General features: G+C 37.8%; 1 protein-coding gene and 1 long non-coding RNA gene across 3 annotated transcripts; one reads left to right on the forward strand and one right to left on the reverse strand.

Annotated features, from left to right (window-relative positions):
• The first annotated feature begins 4,138 nt into the window (after positions 1–4,138).
• On the forward strand, positions 4,139–8,728 carry LOC137729450 (inositol-tetrakisphosphate 1-kinase 4). 2 transcript variants are annotated; one of them, XM_068468399.2, is made up of 10 exons: positions 4,139–4,825; positions 5,955–6,036; positions 6,267–6,299; positions 6,682–6,802; positions 6,901–6,993; positions 7,332–7,451; positions 7,548–7,724; positions 7,904–7,959; positions 8,057–8,141; positions 8,269–8,728. In XM_068468399.2, the coding sequence occupies exons 1-10, from the start codon at positions 4,632–4,634 to the stop codon at positions 8,358–8,360; spliced, it is 1,053 nt and encodes a 350-aa protein (XP_068324500.2). In that variant the 5' UTR covers positions 4,139–4,631; the 3' UTR covers positions 8,361–8,728. The 2 variants fall into 2 exon arrangements, with proteins under 2 accessions (XP_068324500.2, XP_088534657.1); XM_088678531.1 differs by lacking the exon at positions 4,139–4,825 and adding an exon at positions 5,756–5,832.
• A 1,886-nt stretch (positions 8,729–10,614) lies between these two features.
• LOC148693598 (uncharacterized) lies at positions 10,615–10,936 on the reverse strand. Its single transcript, XR_015952326.1, has 2 exons — positions 10,864–10,936; positions 10,615–10,679 (listed from the first exon to the last, which is right to left on the reverse strand). It is a non-coding gene; the product is annotated as an uncharacterized LOC148693598 (long non-coding RNA).
• Between the last annotated feature and the right edge of the window lie 6 nt (positions 10,937–10,942).

Below are 10,942 nucleotides of genomic sequence, written 5' to 3' on the forward strand. Positions count from 1 at the left end.
AAACAAAACTCTCTGCAATAAACGGGACGCCAACTCTCTACAACGAATGGGGAGAGAGACTCCATAAAGTAAAACCCCTTATTTCCGAAAATCTAAGAAAATAGTAAGAGAGGCAATTCCAAACATGCCCCAATTCTCATCCCAAATGACCAAGCAAGGAAAAAAGTTAGGTCCCCTTTGGGTGAGGCAAGCAAACAGTGTACAAGCAACATTTTCTTCGATGCCTTGCTGTTGAATCCGATTAATGCTATTTTGTTTCACGTGTATCACATTTGCAAAGCGAAAATAGTTAGCAACTTTTTGCTTCATTTATCAATTGACAATTATATATGTTGCTTTAACTAGAATATTGTTGGGATTATGTCATTTTCCCCTCAAGTTTGGTGCTAGTTCGAGCTATATATTTCAGCAACTCCAGCTCAAAGATACCCATATATTGATGGAGGCATTAAATTCTATGTTCCATATATAAGATAATGATTGATACCCAAATCGCTTTCCTTCATGATATTATTATATATATCCAGAAATTCCATCTCAAAAGGATTCCATATACATGCTAGGGTTCTATATTCTATCTTCTTTTTAGCTAGGAATATTGTTTACTTTTTCCACAAGTTAATCAAACCATTCGGAATCCATACAGCTAGGGCTAGTCCATATCTTGCTCTTACGATTCTTTGTTGTCTGTATCATTCCCATGCATGCATGTGTTCGAGTTAACATGCATTATCACGAGGGGACGACTAAGAAAACGCGTCCACACTACAGATATGTCCCTAGGGAAAGCGAGGCACGTGAAAATTGTGTTGCTTTTTCCATGCATGATTCAAGACTAATTAGGTTCATTGTGTTACTATAGCTTCATTCAACTATGTACCCCTGTGGAGTTTATGGATTCGAATGTAGTTAAATGTATCATTAAGTATAATACATGCATCGCGACTGCTGTTGTACGGAAGCATACACAACAACAGGTTGCCAACGGGTCCCGTACTCACAAGTCGAATTGCCGATATTCCTTCCACTTTATCCATCCAGGAGCAACGGGTGTGGGATTTTTATCAAAAGGTCTCGGCAATATGTGTGTATGGAACCATTCTTTATAAGCCACTAGATGGCTCTCCTCATGACCGATGTGGGACAAATTTGTGGCTCTAATCAAAAGCCACCAAAGCCCAACAAACTCCACCTGAGTCATCTCGAAATTGACCTCTATCTCTAAATTGACGTCTCACGATCCAAATTCATACTCGTGTAAAATTTGTAACCTCAAGTATAGCTAAAGATGATTTATCCCCGCATCTAATGCTAAAGTTCAAGTCATGCCCTCTCCATTCTCAGGTCTCTTAGTTAATAGTCATGATGGAGCCACTCGGAACAATATTGCAACCAAATATCAACGTCATATTAACAACGTTATATTGACGTATAGGTCTCAAATATAGATGTATATATCAACAATCTCTACCAATTAAATATCCATAAAAATAAACGTTGTTAACATAATGTTGATATTTGATTACAATATAATTGTTGACGTCAGTACCCAATACCGAGTCATCTCGCTGTGCAAGCGGGGAAAAGTCGCTTAGTTTATACCAAAAACGAAAAATTCATTGAAGTTGCATCAGTCATAACCAAGGACGAATGAATACTGCAATTGGGGTTGTCGTCTTGACTTGGACATGGTGGCAGACGACGACTGAAGAAATCAATATCTAAACAAGGCCTCACAGTACTGATCGTCTTATCTCATGCATAATATTAATTAATTAATTCATTATAAAATGCTAGCTAGCTAGATAAAGTTGTCTTGTATCACTTAGTAGTACGGTCTAGTGATATTCTTCTTCATTTGTAAATAAGAGGTCTTAGATTTGATTTTCGTCAAAGGCGAATTTGAACCACATTATTGTTAGCCTATTGTGAGGCTAAACCCACTTCCTTCCCCTTAGTGTTGATATTATCGTTTGTTCAAAAATAAAATAAAATAAAGTTGTCTTGCACTGCTAGTGGTGCATAAATATATATAAACATACATACATATATATAGAGTACAATCCTCTCCGGATAAAAAAAACGGAGCCTAAGGATTAAATGATCCGAGCCGTTGAAATTTGATCCAACGGCTACAAACAGGGGGTCATTCTAAAGTTATAATAATTATAGCCGTTTGATCAAATTTCAATAGCCTGGATTATTTGATCTTTGGGCTCCATTTTTTAAGATCCGGAGAGAATCTGTACTCATATATATATATATATATATATAACATTGATATTAACAACTGTGCAGTGGACTTGTTTTTGCTAGTAGATGGCTTTCGGTTCAAGTAAACCATATTGACAAGCAAAAAGAATATTTGTGACAGCCAAACTAAGTCTAAAAGCATCTAATCTAATCCAAGAGCAAAAGATTAATTATTAGCGGAATTTTTCATCGATCAGTGATCACTATTTAACTTTTTCATATAAGTTTAAGTTCGAACTGTGTAAGTATTTTCATAACAAATTGGCATCTCTACCCCTATATATGTCGAGTTTACTTTTTGTCTCAAAAGGGTAGACGATTGTCATTTGTTGATATACACAACATACATAAATGGCCAACAATTATTTTCATGTGTCCTTGAATGACCATTAATATATACCTATATGAATATACAAGCCCCTTATGCAAAGAAATTCTCATTCAAAAAAAAAAAAAAATTGGATTAGGTAGGGGGCTCACAACACATCGAATTTTAACGATCTGAATAGTCTATTTTGTAAGTCTCGATTCATAAATCATGCTTACAAAAATTCAATTCAATCCGAATCCATTTGCCTATTTAATTATCAAGATAAAATTTCATTGTTTCTTATATCACAAAGTATTCGTTAATTTCTTTGAACTCAATTAGATGTTTTAAACATTTCCGATTTGGTTAATATTTTGCAAGGATAATCTATGAGGTGCAACTTGAAAAATAAACGGTTCGGATTGTTAAAGTTCGATGTGATGTGAACCCTACAACTAATCTCCATTTTTATATAAAAAATAATAATAATAAGGATCCGTTCTCTTTAAAGGTTTCCTATGAATATAACTAATAACAAGAAACATCTAACGATGGATGACCAATTTTTTAGTATTGTCATTTCGGCAAATGGAGAAAACAAACAAGAAAAAAGATTAAAAATGATGATGCTCATGTTTGGGATTAAGATAAGTAGGCCTAACTCCGAGCATATCCTCTGCCTCTTTTGCAAAGAGTATATTCCCCCTTCCTAAAAAAACATTTCGTTAATGATATGATATTTTGTACCCTCAAAAGGCCAATTCCACGGTTATGACTTCCCATGCATCTTGGGCTCGAGATTACCCACGCATGCAAACTCTCCCATCCCCTAAATTATAGTAATTAAAAAATAAAATAAAATAAATATAAAAAAAACCTTCTTGAGGAATAATTGCAGAACATGCACAACATGTGTGAGAGTGCTAGTAGTACATACACATGTTAAGTAGTTAAACAAGAACATTTATTATTTTACGTTATAAGATGAGATTCCAGCGCTCAAGAGAAAAAACGCATGCACACAACATATTTATATAACATAATGGTTAAAATGTCATTGATTCAACAGTTAAAGTGAAGAAATGCTTACAGGCAATTTACATGTTTTATCCTAAAATTAAAATATTGAATTTTTTGCATTAGAGTAAAGCAATTGACATTTAAATATGAATCCGAATTAACTAATCCTACATTTAAATATGAATCTATTCAATTAATGGCCATTGGTCACGATAATAAGTTGTTCCATTCACTATACCATATATAATACCAGATTTCCACCCAGAATCCGATGTTTTGTCGGTTCCTCTGCGAAAGCATAAAAAAAAGAGAGAAGTTACAGGGAAAATGAGCGTTTGGCCGATTCCCACAAATCATATTTATTAAATTTTTATTTATATTTAAATATTATAATTATTACAACCACCGTGGTTCTGTTGTTAGGGACAAATTATAGAACACGGCATATTATATGTTCGATTTCTAGACATGATGGTTAAAAGAAGTTTAAAATGTTTCTGTGCGTCTTTTCAATTACTAAAAGATAAACTTCTGTGACAAATCCACCGGTTAGTCATTTTCAAAAAGAAGAAACACTAATTATACACACAGTGAGTAATGAGGCGCATCTCTCTCGTGTGTCGCCTGCAAATTGAATATTCCCTCGCAATATCCACTCCTTCCTCCATTTCCTCCCTCATTTTACTCTCACTGTAGAACGAACACTTCCCACAACCCCACTCGCGCACGCGCCCGCGTGGAGCATCTGATCCGTTCGTTAACTAGTCTCCGCAGTAGGATCCACCTCACACGACGCGCCATTCGCGCATCTATATATAGTCGCGTGCAGACGCCCATTTTATATATACACAAGAGATAAAACCTTGGTCTGAGACAGGGACAAGCAAACCAATTGTTCCTCACTCCAATCTATCTATATCTGTCCGTCCCTGTTCGTACCGCTTCCGGATTCGTATTTGGATTTCATTTCCTGGAAAAGATTGGGAATTTGAAACGCGTGAATCGATTTCTGAATTGGGGTTCTTTCGGATTTTGATTTGGTGCCGAAATGAGGCTGAACGGCGAGCTTCCTCCGTGCTACGACGGAAGAGCCGAGGGGGAGGAGAATGGAGAAAATGAGAGAGAATTGAATTCGATCGTCAGCGTTGGGATTTCTCAGCCGCCGAAACTCGTCGTTGGGTACGCCTTGACCTCCAAGAAGAAGAAGAGCTTCTTGCAGCCCAAACTCGTTGTCTTGGCTAGGTATGTTGTATAAAAACCCACACACTACACATTCTTACCATGTGTTTGCATATATATATATATATATATATATATATATGTGTGTGTGTGTGTGTGTGTGTGTGTGTGTAACTATATATTTGTGTGTGTGAAATTTTGAAGCTTTGTGAGGTTTTGTTGTGTAGTTTCCTTATGTGTGCGTATCTCTTGTTTTCTAGTTTCAGTTTGTATGTCTTTGATTTTATGAGCATAAAAGAAGAAACAAAGGAAAAAGAAAGTGGCTTTTTTTGGGTTGCAGTGGGTGTGTGATTGGAGGGGGATATGGATGTTTTTTGTCTATATTGTTTTAAGCTTTGGCAATATTGATCAAGGGAAAAGTGTGTTTTGCTTGGCTTTTCCATCCAAGCTTCTTCTCCAGTGGGTTTTGGAATCTTGGTGTTTGGTGTTTCTAACTGAGACAAATGGGGGGAATATTCCATCACATATACCATTTTGGGGGTTAAGAGGAACCCAAAGTCAATTCTTGGTGCTTGCTTCTGTTTTCCAAAAACTTCTAAAAACAATAATTATTTTCCCACTTCTGTCTTACTTAGAGTACTTATTTACAATCTTGTCCTTCATCCCTATGTAATTGCACATATGAATTTGGGACTAAGTGGGGTGGACAATTTGCCCCTTCTTTTAGGTGCCTTTACATTTGTAGTTGAATGATTTGAATGAATCTTTTGCTACTTACCTGTTTGTGTAGCAGATGAGCTGCACATAAACAGGTTTGCTACTGTGCAGATTGTTACTTGTGCTCGAGAGTCAGACTCTTGACGAGTCGCAGCCATAAGCTTGACTTGCTATTTGTACATTTTCAAACCTTGTATAAAGTATAGGACTGCAAAGATATTACCTACGTCCTTCAGTTTCGTGATAAATTTGTCTTAAAAGAGTTTTGAGTTTTAACTCATAATTTTAGCATCGTAATTGAAAGGATTTTCTAGCTGCCTCCTGTCCTTTCACATCTTTTGAATGGTTCTTCGGTGTGTTGGTTTATTTTATTTTATTTTGTCATTATTATAATTTTTACGCTGCTGAACCCAAGTTTTGAAACTGGTGCAAACTGATTGGACACTCGATTTAGTAAAACATTTCTGGGGTGCAGGAATAAGGGGATCCTCTTCATTGCAATTGATGTAAACAAGCCACTTTCAGATCAAGGACCCTTTGATGTTGTTTTGCATAAGGTGAGTGCTCATATGTTCTTTTAGACCTTTTCGTTCTCACCTGTGACAGTTTTTCCAATCTTAAAAGCATTTTTTCTAGTTACAGGCTGCCTCTGGTTGTAAGATTTGGACTCGTTGATCATGCCATTCAATATCCCCCTCCCCTTTTGTTTTACTAATTAATTTGTTCATTGTATTTTGACAAGTATATACCATATTTAATATACCTAACAAAACTTTGTTCCTTCCAGTTGTCGGGAAAAGAGTGGTCCGAGGTTATTGAGGTTTGTCCATACAAATTCCAAGATGCTTTCTTGTCTTCCTTCTCCTTTGTCGTGTATTGGAAATGAACTTGTGGTGCTGTATGTACTTATGAATGATATAAAAGGTTGCTTTGTGTTAATGCTGGAATATTGTTTGTGAGATGGTTTAAAAGATGTATTGAATGCAGCGAGTTGGAGACTAGGAACTCCATTGTTGTTTAAAATGCAGGTTCTGGTTAAAATTTGTAGATCCTTGGGCCAAGTACAACATACCAGTTTTCTTTTGGTCTATCCTTTATTCATGAAAAGTCAATCTCATCTTCCCCATTAAACCACCTGAGCAGAGTCCTGGGAGTTTATCTGTCTGTTGTTGGTGTTTACTTTCCCAGCCTTTCCTTTGTAGGATTACAGACAAAAACATCCAGAAGTAACTGTTCTTGATCCCCCAAATTCAGTAGAACATCTATACAACCGCCAGTCCATGCTTCAGGAAGTGGCTGATCTAAACTTGTCTGACTGCTATGGTATTTTTTTCTCCTTTACTCTTTATGAAAACTGTGGATTGTATACAGGAAAAGTTGTGGTTAGATTTTCTGACCAGTTTTCATTTTGGTTCCTATAGGCACGGTTGGTGTTCCAAAGCAGTTGATTGTCACTAAAGATCCAACATCTATTCCAAATGAAGTTGATAAAGCTGGGCTAAAGTTGCCTCTGGGTACAGTTACTTTATCTTTCTTCTTGTGTGTTTTGGGTGTGTTTTCAGGGGCACTGGTTTTTTCTTTTAGTGTCAGGACACAGTTTCCTCCTCTGAATGAAACCGATTATGGCATCTACATACCAACGTGATGGTTGCACAAGGATTTATTGATATAGCCTAGAGATCCTCTGGATTTCCATGGCTAACGTTTTCATGGTATGTATAGTCATAATGATTGGCAGGAGGCAGGCTTCTTTGAACAATTTGGTAGGGGAGCTTTGTTGTCAGCTATTGCAGACTGATGAATCCTGACTTGGATACTTCAACTATTGACCTCTGTTTATTTTGTATTTCAGTTGTCAAACCACTGGTTGTGGATGGTAGTGCCAAGTCACATGAACTATTTCTTGCTTATGACAAATGCTCCCTCTCAGAACTCGAACCTCCCTTGGTCCTGCAGGAGTTTGTAAATCACGGTATAATGTGGCAACTGGTACTTGATTACTATATCTTTTTCAACCACGTTGTAGTTCTAATTATACTTTTTCTACCTCTTGTTTGCCGCATTGTAGGTGGTGTTCTCTTTAAAGTTTATATCGTTGGGGAAGCCATAAAGGTTGTAAGGCGTTTCTCTCTTCCCAATATCAGTAAACGTGAACTAGAAAAGCTTGCTGGTGTCTTCCGTTTCCCAAGGGTTTCATGTGCTGCGGCTTCAGCAGACGATGCAGACCTTGACCCTAGTGTTGCTGGTAAAATCCTTTAAACATGTTTAATATATTGGTTGTTATAATAAAAAGTTTTTTCCCTCTTTTCTTCAAACTAGTATGATTTTCCTTTCTGTTTGCAAAATGCTGTTTCAATGATACGTTGCTAAAACTACCTTATTGGTCCTTGGGCCCCTTACTTAAAAATGGCATTATTGTTGCAGAACTTCCTCAACGGCCTTTGTTAGAGAACCTTGCAAGGGAGCTCCGCCAACGATTGGTAACCTCTACCTCTCTCTCTCTCTCTCTCTCTCTCTCTCTCTCTCTCTCTCTCTCTCGTTGTGCAATGGTAGAAGTTAACACTGGACTTTTTCTAGGGCCTTCGGCTATTCAATGTTGATATGATTCGAGAGTATGGGACAAAGGATGTTTTTTATGTCATTGACATCAACTACTTTCCAGGCAAGTACAGTTTGTTTGCATTTACTCTACATCCTCGCAAATATCTGTATCACGTCACTTAATCTACTGTATGTTGACAGTTGCAAAGTTTCCATGGTGTGTATTGAATGTTTTGAACGAATTACAGGTTACGGCAAAATGCCAGACTACGAGCACATATTTACAGATTTCCTACTAAGCCTTGTGCAGAGCAAGCACAAGAAAAGACTCGCTACGTAACCAGTGCAAGTACCCACTGTATATGATGTTTTGCGCAGACAGATGTAGGCCTCCTTGGAATTTGGGGAACATTCGCATCTTGCTTTGGCGTCTTTAATTACCGATTGGTACGAAATGCCCCTTGCTCAAGTAACACTCGCCTGTACAGAAGGTTCTTGCTGTCCAAGGCCTATAAATACTTGTGATATTTTATGTTGTTGCTGCGCTTAGAAGTAGCAAACGTCCCTCATGTACGTCTAAAATTCGATTTCATGTGGGCCATTTGTTGTGAAGGATTCGGCCGGAGCGACACCGCCCCCTCTGCCGGAACTGTCTCTGTTATAAAGCAAATTCAATAACAGACGTATAAGAGAAGCTGCGTTGTCATCTCTCCTACTCTTCTTCCAAAAATTTACTTACCGATTCGAGTCAATTAATTAGATGTTTTCTCATCTCATTGCCCCTCTTCCCACTCCCACTTCTCTGTCGGTAGGTTTCTTACATGAATTTTGATAGAAACTGCTGCTCGGTATATATTACTTGTACTTTACTGATTGATTTTTGAAGTGGAAAAGAATTGGAAATTTGATTAACATGATAGAAATCAATCTCAATGTACGAAAATTAAATATTGGCTACATAACGATCAGATGTAGGTGATATAGTGAAAATTTGATCGTCATTTTAGCAATTGAGATTAATTTATTTCTAGCTAACTTGGAGTTCACCACCACAAGAAATTAACGGTTGCATAAATGTAGGGATGCAACTTGGGTTGAACCAATCCGAACCCAGCCACGTCCAACTTGACTTTAAACCCGAATAAGTGAGTTTTTTTTAGTTATAACCCGTCCGAGCCCAACCCAATTTCAATCCGTTCATTGATTGGGTTGAGTTGGGTTGATCATTTGGTTGTCCATCCCCGACCCAACCCAAGTAACCAACCCCAATCTAACCAGATTGTAACCCATATCAATTAATGCTCATACTACACCCAAGTGAGCCAAGTCCAAAAGCCAACACGCTTTCTAATATTTTTTTTTTAATAAATTACCCTTTATAATTACTTAAGCTTTTAAGGAATAAGAGGTTTTGATTAGTCAACCCATATTTGTAGTCTCTAAATCCTAAAGCTTTATAGTAAATGGATTTATGAAACTAAAGTTAGCTAACTTTGATGCTACTTGGCTTAATTTTTTTAAGAATTCTTGATAAATAAGTTGTTACAAGATTAAATTTGAAAAAGTTAGGCAACCCGAACCCAACCCAAGTAAACCCTAACCTAGTTAAACCCAAGCCCAAATGAACCCAAATGAAGCTTAACCCAAACCTGAGCTTGAAATGTAAAAGTTAGAGGTTAGGATTGGGTTGACCTTCCAACCCGCCCAACACGCTCGAGTTGCACCCCTACATAACTAGGTCAACTTACGGAATACAAGTAAGAATCTACAACACACTAGAATGCCCTTGTTGACGATTATTTACTCCAACAACATTTAGGGTTTCACGAACAATGAAATATCTCACATTTCTAGAGGTGAGAGGAAAAGCAAGTGGGTTAAAGTCTCAAATGTTTTTTTTCGGGTATTAATTAGGTTTGGTTTGGTAACCAAATCGTTTTTCTGTTTTGCGTACGTTTGATCACAATAGCTGTGCCCAGGGTTTAGATGCTTTGCGAAATTTCTGGAACATGTAAAACCGTGGCTGAAGACGGGGGAAGAAACTGTGTTAACCCTGCCGGAGCCACCCATGTCGTTTTGTGATTTCCCTGTCATGTGAGAGGTTCTCTCCCTGCTGTGAGAGTCTCTTCTTACTTTTCCGTTACCCCATCCGCAGCCTGCCCTAGCTAGCTTCCTTTTCTTTTTTCAGTTTCTATTTTTTTCTTCCGCTTCGATCTGCCATTTCCTCCAAAAATCAAATTTCTCAGCCATCACTTCCGATCTCCCTTTCCCGTCCTCTTTTTTCTTTTCCCACCATCCATCTCCATGATTTTCTTCCATCCTTTTCCTACCCTTCCCACCTGGTTCCAACAATCCTTAGACTCCATGGATTTGTCTTCAGTGGCTTTGTTGCTGGTGGGTTATCTCTCACTAGCTTCCTTCGATTTCTTCTCCTTCACTCGTGCGAATTTTGTTAGCTGGAGGTGTCGGGTTGAAGTTTTGGTATGCAGCGGTTTCTCGACAGCGCGTCGGTGGCGGCAATGGTTGCAGGAATGTAGGGTTTTCTGTTTGGGTTGTCTGTTTCTGAGCTCAAAACTGTTGGTTTGGTTTTTGCATTGTGATTATCTTGTAACTGGGCCCTCTTGTGTATTGTGATCCTTGGACTTTGCTGGCCTTTGCCCTGGAACCCATCGATAAGAATAAAATAAGTTGATGGCCCAACCCACCAAATTGATATTACCAGGAGTCTCATGAGGATAAAATAAAAAGTAAAGTGAATAGTATCATTGGCTTTTCGTTAAAACTTCCTTAATCCAATGGTAGAGGAGAAAGTACAACCACCAAAAAACAAAACAATCACCTACCATTGGACTAAAATCAAATGACGAATGGCGGGAGACTACAATTTTCTTGGTCTTGGAGTCTAGGAGAACATGAGATGCA

Source organism: Pyrus communis, chromosome 10 (assembly GCF_041283825.1).
Source record: "Pyrus communis isolate YQ-2024b chromosome 10, ASM4128382v1, whole genome shotgun sequence".
Classification (NCBI taxonomy): domain Eukaryota; kingdom Viridiplantae; phylum Streptophyta; class Magnoliopsida; order Rosales; family Rosaceae; genus Pyrus; species Pyrus communis.